Below are 23,982 nucleotides of genomic sequence, written 5' to 3'. Positions count from 1 at the left end.
CCCCACTGCTCTCCACCCTCCTGAGTGCATCCTCTGCCCCGCAGTAAGAATGAGTTTTCTAAGAAGCAAATGAAGACCATGTCTCTCCTTTGCTTAAAAAAAAAAAAAAAAAATCCAGTTAATATATTCCTGTAGTCAAAAAATCCAAGAGTGTGAAAAGATTTGTAATAAAGTCTTCCTCCTGTGTCTGTCTGCCGTCTGCCTAGTCCCCACATCCCAGTTCCCACAAGTAACCACTGCCTTAGATTTTTTTGTGTGTTTCCTCTAGTTTCTTTATATATGTACAAGCAAAATGAGCATTCTTTCTCTCTCCCACCCATTTTTCAAGGTGTTTTACTCACATTTTTTGCAACTTTCTTCTCATTTAATAGACCTTCGTGGTTTTTCTCATACTGGCACTTACAAATCTTCCTCATTCTTTGTTTACAGTCACAGAATATCCTATTGTCTGAAAGGACTGATTGTAACTTATTTCATTGGCCACTGAGCTGAGGGACACTGAGGAGCTCCCAGTCCTTGGATATACTGGACAAGGCTTCAGTGAAAAACTGGCCCAGTGTAAGTTTCTCTGCAGGATAAATTCTCAGGAGTGGGATTGCTGAATCAAAAGGATCATGCTGGGACTCCCCTGGTGGTCCAGTGGCTAAGACTCCTCGATCCCAAGGCAGGGGACCTGGGTTTGATCGCTGGTCAGGGAGCTTGATCCCATATGCTGCAGTTAAGGGTTCACAGGCCACAACTAAGACCTAGTGCAGTCAAATTAAAAAAAAAAAAAAAAAGGTCGTGCCGTTGTGATTTGATAGTTACTGCTAAATTCCCTTCCACGATGGTACAGCCAGTTTACACTCCACCCTGGCAACCTACTCCAGTACTCTTGCCTGGAAAATTCCATAGACAGAGCAGCCTGGTGGGCTATAGTCCATGGGGTCACAAAGAGTTGACACGACTGAACAGTCTCAGGCAAATCCATGCAGTCTTGGAGGGCAGGGCTGGGCAAAAACCTCAGGCCCTACACCAGCCTGAGCCCCCCAGGCATGGTGGTCTGTAGAGTCACAGCCTCTGGCTTCTGGGCTCATATTTTAAGTCTATTTGGAGTGGATTGCTTTTCACAGGGCTCCTCCGAGCCTTGAATGCCAAAGGCAATAGTATTTTGCCAGCTGGAGTGGGCAGGAATGCCACTCTGAAGTCCTCTGGAGGCCCCAGCAGGAAAAGGAGACTCAGTTCTGCCTGGGTACCCCCCTCCTCCTCCCTCCCCTCCCCTCTCCTCCCCCGTCCCGTCCTCCCTTCCTCCCTCCCTCTCCTCCTCCTTCCCTCCCCTCCCCTCCCCCTCCTTCCCTTCCTTCACTTCCTCCCTCTTCTCCCCCTCCTCCCCTCCCTCCCTCCCCCCCTCCTCCTTCCCTCCCTCCTCTCCCCCTCCTCCCTCCTTCCTCCCTCCCCTCCCCTCCTCCCCTCCTCCCGTGACTGAGGTTGGTCTGAGAATCGTGTGTAGAGGGCCACTCCACGCCTCCCTCTCAGGTCACTGGGTGGGATGTGGGTGTGTGACTGAGCTCCTAGAATAGCCAGATGCTCTCTTGACCCAGCCTGTCACCACTTTCCCTGTCTGCAGAAGCTCCAGCCTTGACCCTTAAGATACAATGAATCCGTCCTTTTAGGTCTTAGCATCAGTCTGCAGGAGGCTGTTCTGTGGCTCAAGGAGGCCTGTGCTTGGAGGGACCAACCCCTTCAGAGCAGGGGAAATGGTCCTTATCCTTTAAACCTCCATGCAGAAGCCACATCCCCAGGGGTCCCTGTCACAAGGCTTGAGGCCCTTACCCTTCACTGCTCTCCCTCACAGCCCTCGGGTTTGTGGTTATGTATCTGAGGGTTCTTTTACTAAAGAGATTTTCCCTACCTCAACTGTAAGGTCCATGGAGTCAGATCTGGGTTTGTTTTTGTGTTTCCTTGGATCACCAAGGTCTGGAACAGTGCGTGACACACAGTAGGTGTTCAGTTAATCATTGTTGAACAGACAACAGCTCCAATGCGCAGCCTCCTGCTCATTGGATGTGAACAATGAGGAGACAGGAGAGGCTCAGCGGAGAAGATGGGCGGAGGATGGGCCCTGGGGCAGATTGACTTAAGGAGACTCAAATCCGGCAGCATAGAAGTGGAAGGAGGCAGAGCCGTGGATGTCATGCTGTCCCCTCCCCACTTTCCAGAGGATTGAAACTGTGCAGTGACTTGCTCCAGGTCACCTTGGCTGGAGCCCAGACTCGAACGCTGAACTCTCAGGCTGGTGCTCTTTCCTCTCAGAGAAGCAAGCAGGTAGACAAACGTGAAGGAGGGAGGACCCTGGCTGCCCAGCTGGCCTGGGGCTGGCTGCTTCTGCGAATCAAATCTGTTTGTAGGTGAGGCTGTATTAGGGAGAGGGCATGTACTCAGGAGCTGTTCGCCCTAGGCGGGAATTCCAGCTCTATAACTCACAAGCTGTGTGACCTCAGGCTAGTTACTTCATGTCTCTGGGGTTAATTTTTTTTGGGGGGGCTACATAGGATAATTAGTTGCAGTATAAGGATATTTTAGGGCTTCCTGATTGGTGCTAGAGGTAAAGAACCCACCTCCCAATGCAGGAGTTTGATCCCTGGGCTGGGAAAATCCCTAGAGGAGGGCATGGCAACCCGCTCCAGTATTCTTGCCTGGAGAATCCCATGGAGAGAAGAGCCTGGTGGGTTATAGTCCATGGGGTTGCAAAGAGTCAGGCATGACTGAAGAAACTTAGCACACATGCACACATGGGATCTTTAGTTGTGGCATGTGGGATATAGCTCTCCAACCAGAGAGTGAACCCAGGCCCCCTGCATTGGGAACACAGAGTCTTAGCCACTGGACCACCAGGGAAGTCCCTGGGGTTTGGTTCTTTTTTCGCAGTGAAATGGGACAAAGACATTCCCTTCTGAGGAATGCTGCAAGAACTCCCGAGAGTGAACGGATAGGGCCTGGGACGTGGCCAGCACTTTAAAGCACTGGCTCCCATCGATTTCCTGGCTTCCAAGGGAAGGAGAGAGAAGCAGGGGCTCAGGGAACCTTTGTAAGTGACAGGGGTCCCTCTCCACGGGATCCCCTCAGGCCCTCTGCCCCTCCCCAGCCCACTGAATGCCTGCACATCCTGGCAGATCCCAGACTAACTGCTGTGCCCGATCTAATGAAGGGCATCTCATTAGCGCTCAGCAAAAGCTCATTAAGACCGTGAGCTGTGCGTTAGCCGGTGAAGGAAGGTCAAGGTCCTTTTCACGGGAGTTACTGCCTCTGGGACCCTGTGGAGCCAATATTTGCAAACAAGATGAAGAGGGAATTATTTGTAGCCAAGTAGGCAGTGAAGGGGAGAAGGCAATGGCAACCCACTCCAGTACTCTTGCCTGGAGAATTCCAGGGACAGAGGAGTCTAGTGGGCTGCCATCTATGGGGTCGCACAGAGTCGGACACGACTGAAGCGACTTAGCAGCAGCAGCAGCAGGCAGCAAAGGGTGTAGCCAAGTTTCCCCCGAGCTCACACATAGTCACCAGCATCCTTCCCCTTGTGTGTTTCCCAGGTGACTGATGGTAAAGAATCTGCCTGCCAATGCAGGAGACGCTGGATTGATCCCTGGGTCAGGAAGATCCTCTGGAGGAGGAAATGGCAACCCACTCCAGTATTCTTGCCTGGAGAGTTCCATGGACAGAAGAGCCTGGTGGGCTGCAGTCCATGGGGTCGCAAAGAGACGGACACGACTGAATGACTGAGCACATATCCTTCCCCCAGCCCTGCCCCAAGGAGAGAGAGAAGTACTGGCCCAGAGCTGGACAGGGCAGTTGCCATGCTGGGCCTGAGGAACCAGGACATATGATGAGGAGATAAAGAATACCATCCACAGAGAGTGGACCCAGCAGGGAAGCAGAGACGGGCAGGGACCCAGGCAGCCTGGCCATGCACTGTCACTGCCTCCTCTGGGGCTCACAGTGTTCATCTGTAAAATGGGAACTCACTCCAAGGAGCACTGTGAGGGTCATTAGAGAGTTGTATTGATGTAGAGGAGCCCTAGTCACCTGTTGGAGGGAGGTGACAGCGACGTCAGGGCCTGGCCTCCTTCACCCTTGTCCTGCCTGCCTGACACCCCCAGAGTACCCTGTAAAGATGAAGACCAAGGGGAAGGAAGAGGAGCTGTTTCTTAAAAGCAAGGAAATGGGCTTAGTGAGGGTTTCCTGGCAAATGGGCATGACCTGGACTGCATCCAAATGATATGCAAATGACCATACCTCCAAGTTAATACTAGATTATTGGGAAGGTCTCAGGACAAGGACTTGGAGATGGCAGTCTTTTCCTGAGCACCTTCTGGGACGTCTTGTCAACTTGCCAGCTCCCTCCCTGCCCCACCCCCTCCCACCTGGTCTTTTCCTTTAAGTTTGCCTTTTCCTTCCTTCCTGTTGTTGGAAGATGTCCAACTCTGCAGATGTGGCCTTCTGCCCTCTACCTCACCCCTACAAGTGCTGCTGGAGCCCCGGCTGACCTGTCTAGATCCTTGACCAGCTCCTTCAGCCACAGTGCTCTCTGCCAGGCCTCTGATGGCTCAGGTTTCAGACAGGCTGATGGGGAAATTCTTAGGGGTGAAGTATTGTACAAATTGAAGGGTTTCCATCCAGATTCTCTAAGAAGAAGCCACTTGATAAGAGTGCCCCTGTGCCATCATCACCCTTTGTTACAATTCCCCGAGAGGCTGCACACCCTCAGGGATGAGCACACACTCTGGGACAGGCTGTGTGTGTGTGTTACTCAGTCATGTCCGACTCTTTGCGACTCCATGGACTCTAGCCCGCCAGGCTTCTCTGTCTGTGGGATTCTCCAGGCAAGAATACTGGAATGAGTTGCCATTCCCTTCTCCAGGGGATCTTTCCAACCCAGAGATTGAACCCCGGGTCTCCTGCATTACATGCAAATTCTTTACCATTGAGCCACCAGGGACAGGCTGGTTGGGGTCAAACTCTGGCCCTCCCACCAGCAGCTACCTGACTCAGGCAAGGCAATCTCTCGAGCCTTGGATTCCCCAGGTGTAAAATGGGTCCAAGCACCCCTCCCTAAGGTTAACAACTGAGCTGATGCATGTTGAGCCTTGTTATGAGTTGAATTGTGTTCCTCCCAAAAGATATGTTGAGGCTAACCCTGGTCCCCATGAATGTGAGCTTTTGTTTTGTTTTTTAAATATTTTATTTTGGCTGTGCCATGTCTTAGTTGTGGCACATGGGATTTTCAATCTTCGATGCACCATGCAGGTTCTTTAGTTGTGGTGTGTGAACTCCTTAGTTGCAGCATGTGGGGTCTAGTTCCACGACCAGGGATTGAACCCCTGCCTTGGGAGCGCAGTCTTAGCCACTAGACCACCAGAGAAGTCCCAGATGTGAGCTTATTTGGAAATAGGATCTTTGCAGGTGACCAAATTAAGATGAGGTCATTAGGATCTGATACAACTGAAGGCAATGTGACCTTCACAGAGAGAAGACGGGCAAGTGAAGATGGAGACAGAGACTGGAGTGATGCCTCTACAAGCCAATGAATGCCAAGGATGGCCAGCCACCAGTAGAAAGAACCCAGGAGAGGCGGATGGAGCAGAGTCCCCCTCAACCTCCAGAACGACCCTCTCTGCCTACACCTTCTATCAGATTTCCAGCCTCTGAAACTGTGAGAAAATAAACCTCTGTCTTTATAAGCCACCCGGTCTGAAGCACTTTGTTACTAAGACAAACTCTAAGAAGAGCAACTGGTATGCTAAGAGCTATGTGTCAGCTTATACCATTAACCCAGTGTTTGGTGTCTGTCTTCACCACGGAGAGTGAGAACCAAGATCTGATGCTCCCTCAGCAAATACTGAGCCTCTGTTGGGAGCCAGGCACGCACTGGTGGTGACAGGTTGTTGCAGGTCTGTCCTGCATGCCCAGCCTCCCTGTTTATATTTACAGATGACCAGGCGAGCTCACCTGGAGACCATCCACCCACCCTAAGGGGTCAGTCCCAGCTCAGTCTGTGTCCAGCTTCCTAATGCCCTGGGCCAATGTCTGTCCCAAGGAAGAAGGTCACAGCACGGTACTGGGAACATTGAAGGGGCTAATAAGTGTCCTGGTAGGGAGCCAAATGGGCTCCACTCCTATGGTGCCCTGCCCCAGAGTTCCCCAGCCTGATTCTGGGCTCCCAGAGTACTCTGTGACCCTTCCCCAGAGGCTCCTGCCCCTTCCACTCCACCTCCATCTCCTTCCAGGCCCAGCGCCTGCCTCGAGCCAGGTTCCCAACGGCACCATGCAAACACTTAGTTATCGCAATTTGAAGAATACAATGGAGCCAGCAATGCTTAAAATGCTCGTGTTAATGGCGGCGTCTGCAGTTTCATTTCACTTTAATAACAACCATCTGCTGTGAGCAGGAGGCAGGCACGGCCAGCTCCCCATCCCACGGGCTGCCCCCTCCCCTAAATTCCACCCACAGAGTCAGGTGGGGGAGGTGGGGGACTCAAACCTGTGAGGAAGGCTGTGCTGGGGCCCCATGGCTTTCCAGAGAGCAGAGCCCCTTGAGTCTGGGGCCGGGGTTGGGACATGCAGTAACCCAGGCTGGTCCTTCTGTCCTCCCAGGCCAGGACCTAAAGGCCTAGGGAGGCCACAGGACCACCCACCACTGGCCGCCGTAAAACTGATGGGGAGGGGGGGGCAGGGGTTGTGAGGCCCTGCCCTTGAACCCTCTGTGCTCTTCCTGCAGAGTTCCCGAGGGAGGCCACTCTGGCTGTGCCACTGACCCAGCTACGGGTCAGTTACTTCGCCTTCTGATGCCTTGGTTTTCACATCCATAGAATGGGGGCCCTGTAACAACCACGTCAGAAAGTTCTTGTGAGCACTGAGGCAATGTGGAAATTCTGCAGAGGGAAGCCCCCTGCAAAAATCACCTGACTCCCCTGGGAACCAGGTTCAGGAGGAGGGCTGGTCTCTTCCCCCAACAGGGAGAGGCAGGGCAGCTGCCAGTGTCCAGCAGTGGGGAGTGGCAGCCAGCTTCACCACCCAGCAGGGGCTGGCACTGTGATGAAGGCAGTGTGGGTCACACAGGTGGGTGACGTCTGGCCCAGACGTCTGGGAACATAAGGAGTTGTAGCCGAGCTGCGAACAATGTGCCTCCGGGCGCAGAGAACAAGCATCTCATCCCCCACCTACTGGACCAAAGGTGTGCAAGTCCAGATGTAGTGCCAGGGCTATAGGGAGGTCCCATTGGGCAGGGGGATCTTATAGCCACTCCGGAGGAGCAGAAGGCAGGCGCCCAGCCCCAGGGCCCCCGCCAGGAGCACAGCGCCCAGGGCTTTGAGGAAGGAAGTCCTGGTCCGCGTGAAGGAGCCGGGCGCCATGATGCCGAGCAGGGCTGTGCTGACCGTGAGCGTGTAGAGGATGGAGACGCCTGTGTTGAGGGCGACGATCTTGCCGAACTTGGCAAACGGGGCGATGATGCAGAAGAAGAGGGGCACCGTGGCGATGACGGTGGTGAGGGCGCTGGAGACGATGGCCACGCCCACATGCCGCACCGCCTCCAGCGTCCGCCACTGGCGCTGCGAGTGGGCGTCCTGGGGGTAAGTGAAAGAACGCTGGGGCCCCAGAAGGGATCACTCCCTGCCTGGGGCTTGGGATGGCAGGTTGGGCCCTGGGAAACACACACATGCTGTCCAAGGCTAGCCTTGACCCTGCAGGGCTCTGATTCCACCTTCATAAATATGTGTGTGTTGGGTGGGGAGAGGGTGAGAGGAGGGTAATAACAGCATCTGCTCCGAAGGCTCTGCGGGGACATAAAACCCGCTCCCCTGCAGCAGTGCCCAGCGCTGGGCACAGAGTGGGGGCTGGTTAAACATAGCTATGACAACCAGAACACTGATGATCTGCACGGTCGGTCCTCGAACATGGGAGCCCTGATTGGAACTGATTCCTTCTTTTGACCCAGAGCAGCTAAATGTATAACTGATTTAATTTATGTATTTATGAATGTTTCACACCAAAACAATTCCAAACTGGGGAAAACCAAAAACTTTTATGAGACCCAGAGCTGGTTTTGGCACTGAGTACGTGGGTATGTCTTCCCTAAGCCACAAGGTCCAGTGAGGGTGGGGTGGCCTCAGGGTCACAACTAGAAGGGCTCAGACCTGCTTCCTGGGCTTGAGAATGAGACTGGGAATCAGGGACTCGAGAAACAGGAAGGGCCCTTGGACGGCGCCTGGTCCAACCCCTCATGCTCACTTAGGGAGACAGAGCTGGGGGAGTGGACCCATCCACGGCCCACAATCATGCTGGGTGCAGCTGCCTGAGAACTCGAGTCCCCTTGTGTGGAGAATGGCCCTGGAAACGGAGGCTCCTGCAACACATGCTGGATGGGAATCGGACACCATGGTGTCCAGCGACCCTTGGGGGTCTTCATCAGTGGCACTGGGGAGGGAGAAGATATCTTAGGGATGGGTGGGGAAGGTGTGGGGCTCACCTCAGCCTGGTGTGGGGGCAGATTCTCTCCAGCCAACAGGTAGCCCTCAACCAGATGGACGCAGTAATCCACGGAGGAGCCGACAAGAATGGACAGGGAGATCGCCTCCACAGCGCCCATCTCCCAGCCGCTCCAGTACATGATGGTCACCACGAGGCACACGATGCCTGCAGGGGGCGGGGAAGTAGCTTGGACCTGGCCCCACCCATACAGCCCTGGAAGGGGGCTGGGCAAATTCAGAGGGTCTCTGGGGAAGGCGATGAAGTCTACGGTAGATCCCTCAACTCTGGTGACTGGCGAGATGAGGAGGGACAGGGCCTGAGAGGGCTGAGGGGGCCTGAAAGAGGTGACAGAGGGGGCAGCAACACATCCCTGGGCTGAGACCTGCCACCTGGTGCCACCTGGCTCCTCTTGGGGAGGGTGCGGCCCTACAAACAATTGTCACAGAGGCTCTTTTGGCCTGGGGTGGGGGGGTGTATGTGTGTCGGGAAACCTTCACTGAAGAGATGAGACAGTTAAGGGTGGAGAAAAACTTGAGACCGCCAGTGAGATCCCTGCCCGCTCCTGGCCCCCGGCCCACTTACCCAAGATGCTAAGGAGCACAGGCAGCAGGAGCAGCACGTGGGTAGTGAACACGGCCACGGCGGCCACACAGATGAGCAGGGACAGGGCCAGGCCATACAGGGCGCTCTGCACCCCTGCAAGGGAGAAGCAAGGGCCCTCAGCTGGGCTGCAGCACAGGGCACCCACAACCCCCTCACCCTCGTGGTTCAGAGGTACTGGGGTCATACAGATCGGCACCGCCACATCCAGCTGTGTCCCTCTGGTGACTTTCAGCCACATGCCCTCTCTGAATCCCCATTTCTTCGTTTGTAAAAGGGGATAATAACAGTACCTACTCCCTAGGCCTCATTTGGAGTTTAAAGAGATAACATGGGCCAGGCCTCAGCCAGGGCTTGGCATCGAGAAGGCCTCCTAATGACAGATGGCTGCTTACAGCAGTCACTGGTAATGGTAATGACCGCTGGCTATGATGGCCATTACCATCATTACCATTTCTTTTTAAGTGGGCAAACTCAGGATCAGAGGATGTGGCCAGATGCCCCCAAGCAGGAGGGGACCCAAACTCTGGTCTCCGATCGGTGCTGGCGGCCACTGTGTCATTCCAGTTCCTCCAGGGCTCTTGGCCAGAATTGAGAAGCCAAGCATGGCTCAGACAGGCCAGGCCGTAGCCTCCCTGGTCTGGGTCACCTGCCACCGCCCGCTGTGCCGGGGCCCTGGGGGAGGGGCTGCCGCTCACCTATGATCTCCATGAAGATCTGCTTCCAGTGCTCGCAGGTCTGGAAGCCGTGGTGCAGGGCTGAGCCCTCGGGGAGCGTCTTCAGCTGCTGCTGCAGGAAGTTCTCCCAGCGGAGGTAGTCCGAGTAGGTCTGGAAGGAGGACTTGCCCTTGTACGTGGTCTGAGGGGACATGAGCCAGTGAGACGGGTGGGCGGCTTAGGCCTATTATGCTGCCCTGGCGATGGCCAGTCAGCTCTATAACAAATGCAGCTGGTCCCTGGACACTTGCAAATGGAGTGTGCTGCATGGGGGGTGAAGGGTGAGCCCATCCGAGACCACCTCCCACCAGCCTCCAGGTGCACGTGTGACTCTCACAGCAGCGGCAGCACGTTCCAAAGCAACCAAAGTCCCTGCCCCATTCCAACAGGACCACCTCCAACTCCCAGAGCCCCTGGCTCTGAGTCCCATAGTTGGCCCATGCTGTTTCCTCTGCCCGCAGAGCCGGCTTCTGCCCGTCCTTCAAGTAGGGTTCTGTCTCCTCCAGGAAGCCTTCCTTGATGCCCCAAGACAGGCATCCTCTGGGCTCTTTAAGCCCTTGATGCTTTCCCATCATTGTTCTCATCACTGTCTGGCAAGCTGCCCCCACCTTCTCCTGGCTGGACTGTTGAGTCTGGGAGGGCAGGTGGCCTGTCTGGTTCACGGTGCCCAGCTCTGGAACTTTCATGTATATTACTTCATTGATCCAGTTCTGCCCTCCCTGAGCACAAACCGATTCACAATGAGTCTGTGTGCAGGTGTGTGTCTGAGTGCTGGTGGGGTGGGAAGTGATGTCCTGTCATGTGGAGGGACCTAAGCAGGGATTCTTCAAACTGTCTGCGGCTTCAGCTTTAAAAAGGAAGGAAATTTGGACACAGGCTACAGCACAGATGAACCTGAAGAGTATTATGCTAAGTGGAATGAACCAATCATAAAAAGCCAGTGCTGTGTGAGGGATGAGAGTGGTCAAATCCATGGGGAAAGAAACAGAGTGGTGGCTGCAGGGGGGCCCTGGGGAGTCTACATTTATCGGAAACAGTTTCACTTTTGCAAGATGAAAGATTTTAGAGATGGACGTTGGTGACATTTGCATCACTGTGCATATGCTTAATATTACTGAACTATACACTTACATTGGAGAAGGAAATGGCAACCCACTCCAGTGTTCTTGCCTGGAGAATCCCAGGGATGGGGGAGCCTGGTGGGCTGCCATCTATGGGGTCGCACAGAGTCAGACACGACTGAAGTGACTTAGTAGCAGCAGCAGCGGCAGCAGCAGCATACACTTACAAATGGTTAAGAGGGCCAATTTTATGATGTATATTTTACTGCAATTTAAAAAAACTACTTGGGGCTTTGAGTGGCTTCTGCATTAGCCTGGGGCCCGCTCTGGGTCTTCCTTCCTGTGGCTGGAGGTGAGGCTGTACATGCACTGAGGGGAACAGGTGGTGGGACGGAAAGCAGGGCAGGGGCCAGAGAACAAAAATTGCCGGCTTGTCACCTTGTCATATTCTTCTCGTTCCCTGATGCCTTCACGTATGTGATAGACCCTAGCTTCCTGATGACTGTCAGCGGGTGGGCAGGGAACTGAAGCCTTAATCTTTAGAGGAGGAGCAGAAGGCTGGAGGGGATGACTGTCCCGCTCAAGGACACAGAGCACAGCAAGATCAGAGCCAGGGCTGGACCTTGGGCTCAGCATGGGGCAAGACTCATAGCATGCCAGGTGCCAGGGCCAGGCCTGATGCCCAGGTTGGGATGTGCATGTGTGTGTACAGGTGGGTATACATGGGTGTGTGTATATGGGTGCTTCCTTGGTGGAGCCCAGGGAGCATCAGGGATGAGAGAGAGGAAGCAGTGGGATGTGGGGATGGCTGGTCCCCTGGCTTCCATCTCTCCTGGGGGGAGCCAGCACAGGGGCTCTGTGGCCCAGAACCTGGCCCCTCCCAGTGGCAGAGGGGAACATCTTGAACTGTCACCTACCCCCACGGAACGATGTGAACCCTGAGCCTCTGGGGAAGAAGGGAGGTAAGAGCTGCCTGGCGCTCTGTGTGGCAGACAGGCCCAGCCTGGTGGTCAGACAGCCTGGTTTTGCACTTGATGCTGGCACTCATGAATCCCGTGACCTTGGGCAAGCAATTTCATCCCTCTTGGCCTCAGTCTCCCCTCTAAGGAGAACCCTCTCTGCTCTGCTCTGGGACGGGGGCTGGAGATCAGCGGTGACACTGCACTGTTAGGTTGGCTGCCCCGTGCCCGGTTGGTCCACCCAGGGCTCACCGACTCGAAGGCCATGGAGATCCACTGCACACGGCCGTCTTTGACGCCCACGGCCCCATGTGACAGCTGCCCCGGGAGCAGGTGGGGTTCGGGCAGCTCCTTGCACTCAGGGTGCAGCATGTGCAGGAAGGAGGAGATGCTGTAGCCTGCAGGGATGGCGGAGAGGGGGTTGGGGTGGGGACCTGGGATGGGAGCATCTCTTCCCCATCCCACCCACCCATGTGCACCTACCCATCTGAGTGTGTACACACCAGGGGCACACGCTTTCCCCCCAACCTAGTTTAAAAAACGTCTGAAACTACTAGCAATGTCACTGGGAAACCTACAATACCCGTTTGCCATTGGGGCAGAAACTGAAATCCTGTGCCTTCTCAGAACCCACCTGCCAGTGCAGGAGACATAAGAAACGAGGGTTCAATCCCTGGGTTGGGAAGATCCCCTGGAGGAGGAAATGGCAACCCACTCCAGTATTCTTGACTGGGAAATCCCATAGACAGAGGAGTCTGGTGAGCTACAGTCCATGGGTTGCAAAGAGTCAGAAATGACTGAAGCGACTTAGCATGCAGCACATGCATGCCTTTTCAGGAAGAACCCTAGTCTGACCCAGGTTACTACTGAGGGGTTGGCCCCAGACCTCACCCCCAATTTTGGGAAAGCTCCTCCCACAGGTGTGCCCTGCACACCGCACACCTCCCCAGGCCTGTGGACTCTCTGTCAATTCATCCTCAGGGATGAGACTACTCTTATCTGGAAGGTTCACATAGCTCCCACCCCCGCGTGGATACACACGCACACACAGACAAGAGTCCACAGACACCCCAACTCCAGGCATGTGTGTCCTGGGGGCTGTCCCCACCTTGGACCTCACACCCACCTGAGGGCAGGCACTGGGCCCCGCCCGGCTTCACCAACTCCGAGTTCCCCGCTATGGCCTTGCAGAGGCGACACAGGTGCCCAATTTCTTTGAAGAGGTCAAAGCTGCTGTCATAGATGACGCTGCCCTTTCCCAAGGAGACACAAGCCAGTGCAGCTGCTCAGTGAGTCAGGGACTCAGTCCTGGCCCCACCCTGGGGAGGAGCCTCTGGCAGCTCCTGCAACCATCCTGGCCAGCACTCAAACCCTCTGCCTGGCTGCCCACGGTCCTGCCTGAGTCCGCTCTGCCCCAGCCCCAGCAGCTCCTCTGCTCCCATCACTGCCCACCCCCATGGACCCCCTCAGTCTCCCTTAATTTTACTCACAGCATGCTCACCTGGGCCCCTTGCTTTCCCCTCTCCCTCCGCATAGCTGACTCCCACCCCTGCCCTCCATCACCTGCTTCCTCTTCTCCCCACCTCCCTGTCCCTCCTCTGAACCCCTGCGGACTCATGGTCCAGACTGGACACAACTCCTCTGACTCCACCTGGCTCTCAAATTACTTAGTGTCTGATGCCCTGTATACCCGGCTGGCTGAATTCCCGAGGCAGAGGTTACGACCAATGAGACCTACATCCACAGTCCTTTCCACCACGTCTCAGCCCCCATCACGTGCCAGGCATAGACCAAGTCGCACCTCTCTCTGTCAGATCCTTTTTCCTCCAGTGCCCAAGAGCCCAGCACCAGCACAAACATGTACAAAGAGGAAGACTACCCCAGGCGAGGGCACCCTGGCTGAGGCACATAACAAGGGCTAAGGGCATGGGGTGGGGGAAGGGCCCCTGCAGGAGGACAGGGAGGGTTTACCCACCTGTTGCCCTCCCCTCTGTTCCACCCCTAGTGATGCAGGGCAGCTGGCTCGGTCCCAGATTCCTGGGTTATTCTAAAAGCTCGACCCTGCTCCATCCTCAAGAGAAATGATGCCCCAGGGGTCCCGGGAGGTCCTGTCTGGGCGGGGTGAGTGGTCAAGGAGCTAAGGGTGGGGGTGGGGAGCTGGGCTGGTGGTCCCTGCGCTGGTAGCTGTTCATCAGCCTGCTGTGGCGGGGCCCTCTGGCAGCTGTCCAGCGTGAGCGCACGCACCGGGTCTCCGATGACGTGGTTGTCCACCTGCCGTGTGCGGTTGATGCCAATGATGCCAAAGACCACAAAGACCATGGCCCCCGTGTCCACCAGCGGCCGCACTGCTGGCTTCCCGCAGCCCGTGTTTATGCAGGGGTTGAAGCCGAAGGTGGCGGAGAGGCGGGCCTTGGGTGCTGCAGAGGGAGGCACAGCTATACAGAAAGGCCAGGCCCAGCCTCCCGAGGCCCCACAGCAGCCTCCCTGCACATACCTTTCTCGCTGGGCACGTAGAAGAACCCTTTGGTCGGCCCATCGGGGCTGGAGCTGAGCAAGCAGCCGGGAGGTGCCACACACACACGCCCGTGGAAAGGGGGCTTGTGGGACTGGGCAAAATACAGCTTCCTGTGGAGGCAAAGGAGGCCGGGACTGAGGATGGGAGGGCCAGGAGGGCTAGGAGGGGCTGGGGAGGAGAGGCAAAGGCGTGCAGAGGCCGGAAGAACAACCCAGGGATCAAACCAGCATCTCTGACGTCTCCTGCATTGGCAGGCAGGTTCTTTACCACTAACGCCACCTGGGAAGCCCTCCAGGGGTGCAAGAATTCTGAATGACCTCAGGTCCAGCCTTGGGGTCATTGCTCAGAAGCCCCCAGCCCCACCTTAAACTGAACAGTTACAGAGCTCAAGATTCTGTTTGAAGAAAGGATTCCACGGTCAGCTTATTTACCACTGGACTTGATGTAGCTCTGGGATTCCCTGGTGGCTCAATGGTAAAGAATCTGCATGTAATGCAGGGGACCCGGGTTTGATCTCTGGGTTGGAAAGATCCCCTGGAGAAGGGAATGGCAACTCATTCCAGTATTCTTGCCTGGAGAATTCCATGGACAGGGGAACCTGGCTGGCTACAGTCCATGGGGTCACAAAGAGTCAGACACGACTGAGCGACTAACACACTTTCTTGATGTAGTTCCAAGTGCTTTATAGAATGCTCTAAGCTCATCCAGGCAGCATGACCCCAGTGGCTATTGTGTATCTGCAGAGGGAGCCTAGCCCTAGAGGGCAGGCAGAAGGACCCCCACCTCCCGAGCCAGGTGGGCCAAGCTGGAATGGCCCAGTGAGCCCATCTTGGTCACCCCCCGGCCCCAAGCTGAGTCCAGCCTCTTGTGGGTGCTCGCTGCCCCAAGGCCAGGCCCTGCCAAACAGACCATGGTCCCTGGTGGCAGAAGCGCAGGCCCTGCACTGCCGTTATCTGGACTGCGACGGCAGCGGGCTTTTCCTTCCAGAGCACGTATTGTAATTTGTAATGACATTGCGCTTGACTTGCTAGCTGCTGTCTCCTGCTAGTCAGCCCGAGGGCAGGAGTCACATCTGTCTTGTTTACCATCCCCAGCACTAGCCACATGCCGGCCCACTGTCAGTGCTCAAGGTTTATTAAATGAATGAATGGATGAGAGAGTAAGGCCCTCAGCGAACACAGCCTCAGTGGTCAGAACAGGGGGAGGAACCTGGGAAAAGATGCCCCCAGCTGGCTCGGAGACCCCTCAAGGCACAGCACACAGTTGCTCATTAAGTATTTGGGGACAGTGACTTCATGCCAGGCGCTAGGCAGGGCATGTGTATACAGTAGATAAGGACAACAGACACGGGCTCTCTCCTGTCACCTTACAGTCTCGGGGGTGTTAGCTGCTCAGTCGTGTCTGACTCTTTGCCACTCCATGGACTATAACCCGCCAGGCTCCTCTGTCCATGGGATTCCCCAGGTAAGAATACTGGAGTGGGTTGCTTGCCCTCCTCCAGAGGATCTTCCTGACCCAGGGATCAAACCTGGGTCTCCTGCATTGCAGGTATATTCTTTAGGGAGGGGCAACACTAAATAAATAACTTCTGAATTAACTGTATGCACTGAGAGTGTGGATAGAGCCTTGGAGAGGCAGGCAGCGTGTATTCATTCTTTCCTTCACTCATTTACCCAGCAAGCGTTTCCTGAGCACCTGCTGCGTGCCAGGCCCTGGACCAGGTGAGGGGATACGGCAGGAGGCCTACATTCTCCTGAGCAAAGACAGGTAATGAACCAGCTGTCAGTATGATTCCAGGAGGTGATGGGAACCAGAAAGAGAGCAGCTGGGTGATGTATGGGGAGAGATGGGGTGTGGCTGTTTCAGCCGCGGGAGGGAGGTCTGGTCAGAGACAGCCGTGGGTGGAGAGTATCTGGGTAAGGACCTAAATCTTGAGGAGTCAATCATGGACGTCCCTTGTGGTCCTGTGGTTCTGGAGGAGCTGGGGAAGAGCACCATAGGTCCAGGGAACAGCAAATGCAGGAGCTCTGAGCTGGGAACTGCCTGGTGTGCCAAGGGGCAGGCAGACAGCATCTCTCACAGAGCCACTCAGAGGGTAAGGGGCAGATAGGGGAGAGAACTGTGGGCCTGGCATCTTGGTGTTCCCCCATCCCCAGCTCTGGGGGGAAGACTGTCTAAGCACACATGTGGAAATAGGTAGGGGTTTCTTTTAAAAAAAAAAAAAAGAATTTTTTTTTTAATGTGGACCACTTTTCAAAGTCTTTATTGACTTTGTTACAATATTGCTTCTGTTTTTGGTTTTGGTTTTATGCCCCTGAGGCATGTAGGATTGTAGCTTCACTGACTAGGGATTGAACTTGGTTTCCCTGCACTGGAAGGCGAAGTCTTAACCACCAGACCAACAGGGAAGTCCCTGGACAGCGGCCTGCGGACATCTCTGCTGGGAGGGGCAGATGAGTGGGAACCGGCCTGTCGGCAGGGCTGTTACCGGGTGTGCTGCTGCTCCTTGGCGGCCACGTAGAAGCTGAAGTCAAGCTTCCAGCCCCGCTTGGTGTCGCAGGCCAAGGTCGTCACCATCCACTTGCGGGAGGGGCTCGCCGCCTGGAGCAGCCCTACTGTAGACATACAAGCGGTCAGCTTCTTGGTGAAGTTACCAAAAGGCGCTCTATACACCTAAGCAGTGGATTGACAGAGACAAGACAGGTGACTCCGGGAGGCTGCCTCTGCCTGGGCCGGGCCTCAGGCTGGGTCCCCTCCCTCCTGGGAGACCTCCCCACCCCCTGCCCCTGTTCCAGCCCTCAGAGTCGGGGGAAGAGCTCTGGGCAGAACCCAGGAGGCTTGGGTTCGAGTTTAAAGGTGAGGCAAACCCTTCCCTCTCTCTCTCTGAGCCTCAGTCCTTCCTTCAACTGAGGATTTACTCCAAGCCAGCCCTGAGCTGGGCTGTGAATACAACACTGAGCCAGATGGGCTTGGTCCCTGCCCTCCTAGAGCCGCCAGTGACGATGGCTTCAGATTCTTTTAAGGGCTTAGACTTAAACATTAAGATGATAAGACCCAGGAGGAATGGGGCAGTAGAAGAGGAGGGTGAACTGAGGATTATTTCCAGGACATGGTCCAAGGAGGAGGTAACATTATGCTAAGAAACCTGAACGTGGAGCCAGCCGTGCTTTAAGCTGGAAGGCAGGCTCTCCAGGCAGTGGGAATCACCTTGTAAACATTAGTGTAAAGGTCAGAGCCAGGGAATACCTCACACATTCCGTCTTTCAAATGGAAATACAAACCCTGATCAGATGAGTTGACATGAGTTGACATGGGTAACTGTCACCCTGGAGGTGTAACATGTTAAAGAAACACCAATGATGTTTGAGAGGAAAAAATCAGAGGCCTGGGTTGGCCCTGGGAGACCCTTTTCTGGGGGTGTTAGAACAGAGGCTGAAAACGACGGTCTAACTCATGGCTCCCGTTTACCGAGCGCTTACTACATTCCAGGTGTTACAGAACTCACAGGCCTTGCCTCAAGTACCTCCAGCAACCCTGGGTGGTACCTTTCATACCCCCATTACACAGATGAGGAAGCTGAGGCTCAGAGAGATGAAGTCATCTTCCCAAAGACACACAGGTTATAAATGGCACAGCCAGAACTCGAACCCAGGCCTGGCTGACTCAGCAGCCCTGCTTTCACCACTCTGCAGGTCCCTGCTGTGGGCCTGGCTGATGGCAGGAGAGGGTCCTCATTTGCCTGGAGCAGGTCCATCCTCGCAGACCCTGCCCCTACCCAGACGTGGCCAGTGCCCACCAATGCAGCACTGAGGGCCCCTTCCCTGGTGGTGGCAGCTCACTGCATGAGAGCCCAGGCTCACCTGGAAGGAGGGCACCTCCCCGTCCCCAAGGGACACGGTCTGCCAAGGGGCAGGCAGGCTGGCATTGAGGGAGAACCTGTAGACAGTCGGGCGGCCGTTGTTCTTCACCTTGGAGACGTACACGGTGCCTGGGGAGTCTAGGGACAAACGAGGGATGGAGGAGGGGGGACGATCACCTCAGCTGGCATCCCCTGACCCTGCAGCAGCCCAGCCTCTGCTCCGCTGGCTGAGGAGCTGAGCCTGATCTCGGGCTCATCTCCAAGTGTTGGCTCTGTTCCTGTATACTGGACCGAGCCCACCGCAGTGGTGGGGGGGCAGGTGGTGGTGGTGAATACAGGGACGGCACAGTGGCATAGATGGAGGGGAGGTGGTGGTGGACACTGGATGGGGAGGTGGCATAGATGGAGGGGAGGTGGTGGTGGACACTGGATGGGAGGTGGCATAGATGGAGGGGAGGTGGTGGTGGACACTGGATGGGGAGGTGGCAGGCGTGGAGGAAGTGACAGGGCGGGTGGAAGCCATGGTAAAGATGTGCCAGTATGGACTAGGGAAGTGGCAGTGATGCCAATGACGGGAGCACAATGTGAAAGGTGGGGCCACATTGGTGATGACGATGGTGGGCACAGGGGGTGATGATGGTTGTGGGGTGACAAGGACATATGGAACTGCCCTAGGGGTTAATTCTGGGGGTTAACTGCAGGGGGTTAATTCCCACATGTATCCCAGCATACCCCCTCTGACGGGAACACCAGAAGGGATAAGCTAGGCTCCAGTGTTCAGGAGGCCCCCTCCCCCAAATCAGGATGGTCCGGCACACAAGGCAGGTTCATGGGGCAGCACAGGCCAGGCTGGGGTGTGGCAGGAGGGGATCGCCTTGTTCTGGCCGAGGAGAGCTGGTAGGATGCTGGGCGAGGGCCTCAAGTTCACTCCCCTACCCCCACCCCCAACCCCCAACCCAACCCTGTTGTTCTTGAAGGAGAATCAAAGAAGGGATTTTATCTGCTCTCCCCGCAAGACCCCCGCACCCTTGTACCAGGACATCCCGACACCCCCACCCAGACAGTCCACATTCCCCACTGACCCTGCAGCGTGGCCTCAGGCCGGCTGGCCCAGGACACCCCAGAACCCCGCTTCTTCTTCTCCAGGGACGTCCGGATATTGTTCTGCAGGCTGTGGGGCTTCTCCTGGAACAGACCTACCCCCCGCGTTGTGTCAGGGACAGGAGGGCCTCCCTGGCTGGGCTCGGCTGAGGTTGGGACAGTGACAATCCCAGGGACACAGGCCCTGGAGCCTTTAGAAAAGGGGGTAGTGTCAGGGTGTCTGGGGAAAAGGTTTTTTCTAAAACAAACGTGGGGAGAACTGAAGAAATGCCAAATGCATAAGAATCTTAAGGCAAAAGAAAGGTACCCACCAGCCTTACCCAGAGAAAGACACTCAGAAGCTTTCCCTACTCACCCTCATCTTGCCTCACTTTCCCCCTCTGTCAAATGGGATGACACTCCCAAGGGTTACCTCTGGAGGGTGGTTGAGGGACCAAAGGGGACGCTGCATCTCATGGGCTTAGCAACGTGTCTGGCTCATGCTGAATGCTCCATAAATAGGAATAATTAGAAACGGCAGAGATGAGGGGAGACTGCCTGTTTTGCCCCAAGCATTGTAGATGAATTTTTTGTTGGTTTTGTTTTTTTAATGAGCTACATTTTACACTTTCAAAAATGCGATCCTCACAGTAATTCTAGGAGGTGGTTATTATTAACCCCATTTGACAGAGAAGCAAGCAGAGGTTCGAGGAGGTTACATGACCTGTAGGGGAAGTGAGAGGCGGAGGCCAGCAGGACAGGTCCTGTCTGCCCCTACAGCCGAAGCTCTTTTTGCTACAACATGAAGGGCCCCTTTAAGAGGCAGCTCAGAGGCTGAGATACAAGAGGCCAGGGGCTGAACTCTGGCTGGGGTCTTGGCCCTTCTCCAGATGTTTCCAGGAACTTTGGGATCATCCCAGGGTCTGTCCATCTGTGAAATGGGAGCAGATGTGGCTTTCGGCCTCTAGGCCCCAAGGGATGGCGGAAGGCCTTGCAGGGGCAGTGAGAATGGAATGGAATTCAATGCCCAGGCAGGCGGGAGTGGCGGAGGGGATGCGGCCAGGTCGGCTCCAATTCAAGAGGGGATCCTCAGGCACCTCCCTAAGCCGCTGCCGATTATCATGCATTCGGTTCATGCAATCGCCAAGGGGAAGGCCAGGTTAATCTGAACACCGCCCTAATTACATGAAGGCAATTACAGCAGTCAGCGGGTCTTCCCCTAGGAGCTGGGAGCACTCACCCAAGCGTCTTCTCATTTGGTTTCTAACCACCCGGCAAAGCGGTATGACCTTGAGTCGACTTCCCTCGCCCCACCCTGGACCTCATCAGACTAACTCTAAGACAAGCAGACATCTTTATCTCACCTCTTTGCTCATCCCTGGCACATGCTCCATCACCAAGTCCTGTGGATGTCATCTCCTAAAAGCCTCTTGACTTCACTGCACCATCAACCACGCTGGCTCCAGCCCCTACAGTCTCTTGTCAAGATGACTACACCAGCCTCCTACATGGACTCCCAGCCATGCTCTACGCAGCCCTCCAACTAGACAGCACCTGGTCCCTCTCTGCGTAAAGCCCTCCACTAACTTCCAGTGACAATGACAATGACAATGTAATCCCGACATCACACTGTAGCCCACCAGGCCCATCTGGCTAGCTTTGGCTCATGCAGCTACCTCCCTCAAACCTGGTCCTAGTCTTTCCCACCTCTGATGCTCCCCTCTGCCTAGACCACTTCCCTCCTCTCCCCTCCCAGCCAGGCTAAGTCCTTCCCATTCCACGAGTCTTGGCTTCAATAGTCCCTCCTCCAGGAAGATCTCCATGATGCTGAGCTCCCCAGGCACCCTGCTTTTCGTCCACCACAGCTCAGATCTACTATTACATGGCCTCCACAGCAGTGGAGTGAATTCCTGTGCTTGGGAAGCCTGTCCTGCCCACGGCGGCCTCCTCAGCACCAGCACAGCTGGGACCCAGGAAGTATTCATTTAATGAAATGTGGAAACACTGAGACTCCCTGGTGGCTCAGATGATAAAGAATCTGCCTAGAGTGTGGAAGACTTGTGTCGGGAAGATCCCCTGGAGAAGGGAATGGCTACCCACTCCAGTATTCTTGCCTGGAGAATCCCATGGACAGAGGAGACTGGAGGGGCTACAGTCCATGGGGGTGCAAAGAGTCGGACGTGACTGAGTGACTAACACTTTTTAGAGGTGGAGTTGATTTCCTAAGTTCAGATGGTGATGGGGAGCCTGGCATCTCTAGTCTTGGGGATCTGGACTCCAAAGAGGACACCCCGGCAGGAAACCTCACCTGAACAGGTGATGCAGGAGATGCCCTCGGCGCTCAGGTTGTACTTGAGGTCCAGCAGCACCTGGATGTTGGTATCGGGCCGGAAGAGCAGCGGGGCCCGGCTGGCGGGGCGGAGCCGGCTGGCAAACACCAGAGACAGGACGAGGATGGAGACAAAGAGCCCTGCGAGGAAAGGACACTGCGCTAGGCAGGGGTGGCGGGGGGACACATGCACAGCTGGGGCCTCCAGAGCCCTGGGAAAGAGCTGCTCCTGCTGTGGGGAGGAGGGCAGGTATCCCAAGGGAGTGGGCAGAGGCCCAGCATGCCAGCCTGTGGGTGAGGCTGCCGGGGATCACTCCCTTGAAGGTAGGGGCCGGTTGTCATGCATGTCACCAGGGGTCGGACTTCAAGTTCCAGCTCACATTCCTGGACAAGAAGCAGCCATCATCTTAGAGCCCTGAACAGTCTATAAAGAGCCGGCACACCCATTTGGTCTTACACAGACCTAAATCTTTACAACAATAATAATAATAGCACTTAACTTTCATGGAGCACTACTACATGCCTCACACTGGGCTAAATCCTTTACACATACTGTCGTTTCCTTACAACAGCCTTACTAGATACTCTTCTTCTCCTCAGTCATAAGATAGGAAACTGAGGCACAGACTAACTGCCCCAGTCCAGGTGGCACTGCTAGAACGTGGCAGAGTCAGGATCCCAATTAGCCAAGCTGGTCCAATGCCAGAGCCCAAGCACTGGGCACTCTGCTCTGCTGTCCAGCATGATGACCAGGACGTAGGAGGTGTTCAATAAGTGACAGCTGTCGTGAGACTGGCTTTATTCTCTGCAGGGAGGGGGTGAGGCTCTGAGAGAGTGAGCGACCTGAGCCCGGGTCTCTGACCTCTAGCTCATCTGTGGGACAAGGGGCGGGCTCCCAAGACCTGCGTGTTCTTTGAGAAAATGGCCGGGGGGAATCTGTTCTCCACATCTCAGGTGCTGGGAGACACTGCGAGATGGGGGAAGGAGAGTGGAGAGCCCACTTACCCACAATCACCCAACGGCTCTTGACGGCCGACCACAGGACCCAGTGGTGCAGCAGCTCCTGCAGCTGGGCAATGAGCTGCCCCCGGCTGCCCGCATTGGGGGCCGGCTGCAAGCCCTCGGGGGGCACAGACACCAGGGACACATCTCCCAGCTCCAGTGACACTGCAGGGCAGAGCAGCGGCCCGTCAGAGGGCTGGCCCAGATGTGGGTCAAAGTCCCCCTGGTCCACGCCCCCTCCAGGGAAGCTCAGATGCTTGATGGGGATCCTCCCAGGTGTCTCGTCCCACCCCCACCCCAGGACCAGATGGTCCTCACACCAGCTCGTCAAGGTACTTCCCTTGGTAGAGGCGGTGCCTGGGTCCCGCAGATTCAGCGGCAGGCCCGTACCCCCTCTCACCTGGCTCCTCCTCCACACTCAGCAGGGGGATGTCATCGTCCAGGTAGGGCATGGGGCCCTGTGCAGGGGCACCCCCAGCCCGCTCAGGAGCCATGAACACGTCCCCAGGGAAGTGTGGGGAACTCCTGCGGCCGCACTTCTGGTTGCAGCTGTGGAGAGAGAGTGGGGGAAGGGTGGGTCCTGGGAGTCCAGGCTACATGTGAACCAGGCATCACGCTGTTGCTGACAACCCACAGGACATGCCTCCCAGGCTTCCAGGAGCTGTGCCTGAATTCTCACCAGTGTCATCTCCCCCAGGGCCCTCGGGTACCACAGTTCCTCTGGGGAGACAAATGGTGACAGTAGCCATCCCTAGGGACAGCAGATGATGGCACGCAGCTGCCCAAGCATCGAGGTGACTGCAGCAGAGGGATCACGCCTGTGCTGTCGAGTGCCCAGGGGGACGGGGAAGCAGGGCTGGGCTGAGTGTGCAGCTGAGGCCTTAGCTGGAGTGAATGTGGGGGACCAAGGCTCACCCTGGAGACTGGGGGCAAGAACAGTGCACACGGTGAATGTGCCAGGAGTGCTCAGTGCCAGAGGCTGAGCTAGAGCTCCTCGTGGATTCTCTTATGAATCCCCACAGGGTTGTAGTATCCATTTTACAGAACAGGAAACTGAGGTGCAGAAAGGTTAAGTTACATGTCCAAAGGCCCACAGTTTCCAGGCAAGGAGGCTGAGGCTGCATCCCCTACCCCAGACTGGGGGAAGGGACAGGGTGGGCTTAGTTGGTGTCTCTGTAGAAATTAGGGAAAAGGAGGCTTTTACCCAAGTCACTTTGCTTCTATGTCACAAAACTGTCATAGAAACAGTCAAACCTGAATGGCCACAGTGCAGATGACTGTGCCTCAGCTAGAGGGCTGTTGTGCAGTGCCCAACCTGAACCACCATACATGGAGACCCTGAAGCAAAGGTATGCG

General features: G+C 55.7%; 1 protein-coding gene across 1 annotated transcript in view; it reads right to left on the bottom strand.

Moving 5' to 3' along the window:
- Positions 1-6,350: 6,350 nt before the first annotated feature.
- Positions 6,351-23,982, bottom strand: part of DISP3 (dispatched RND transporter family member 3) — a 58,042-nt gene continuing 40,410 nt past the window's right edge. The window contains exons 8-21 of the mRNA XM_006076735.4: positions 23,027-23,175; positions 22,630-22,791; positions 21,604-21,765; positions 19,298-19,411; positions 18,217-18,353; positions 16,845-17,029; positions 14,336-14,466; positions 14,086-14,258; positions 12,968-13,094; positions 12,094-12,239; positions 9,804-9,963; positions 9,088-9,201; positions 8,504-8,670; positions 6,351-7,601 (exon numbers count right to left, since the gene is read on the bottom strand). Of these exons, the coding sequence (XP_006076797.3) occupies positions 7,239-7,601; positions 8,504-8,670; positions 9,088-9,201; positions 9,804-9,963; positions 12,094-12,239; positions 12,968-13,094; positions 14,086-14,258; positions 14,336-14,466; positions 16,845-17,029; positions 18,217-18,353; positions 19,298-19,411; positions 21,604-21,765; positions 22,630-22,791; positions 23,027-23,175 (2,290 nt within the window). The 3' untranslated portion in view covers positions 6,351-7,238. The remainder of the gene's footprint in view (positions 7,602-8,503; positions 8,671-9,087; positions 9,202-9,803; positions 9,964-12,093; positions 12,240-12,967; positions 13,095-14,085; positions 14,259-14,335; positions 14,467-16,844; positions 17,030-18,216; positions 18,354-19,297; positions 19,412-21,603; positions 21,766-22,629; positions 22,792-23,026; positions 23,176-23,982) is intronic.

Source organism: Bubalus bubalis, chromosome 5 (genome assembly GCF_019923935.1).
Source record: "Bubalus bubalis isolate 160015118507 breed Murrah chromosome 5, NDDB_SH_1, whole genome shotgun sequence".
Lineage (NCBI taxonomy): Eukaryota > Metazoa > Chordata > Mammalia > Artiodactyla > Bovidae > Bubalus > Bubalus bubalis.
This window is presented reverse-complemented; position numbering and strand designations above follow the sequence as displayed.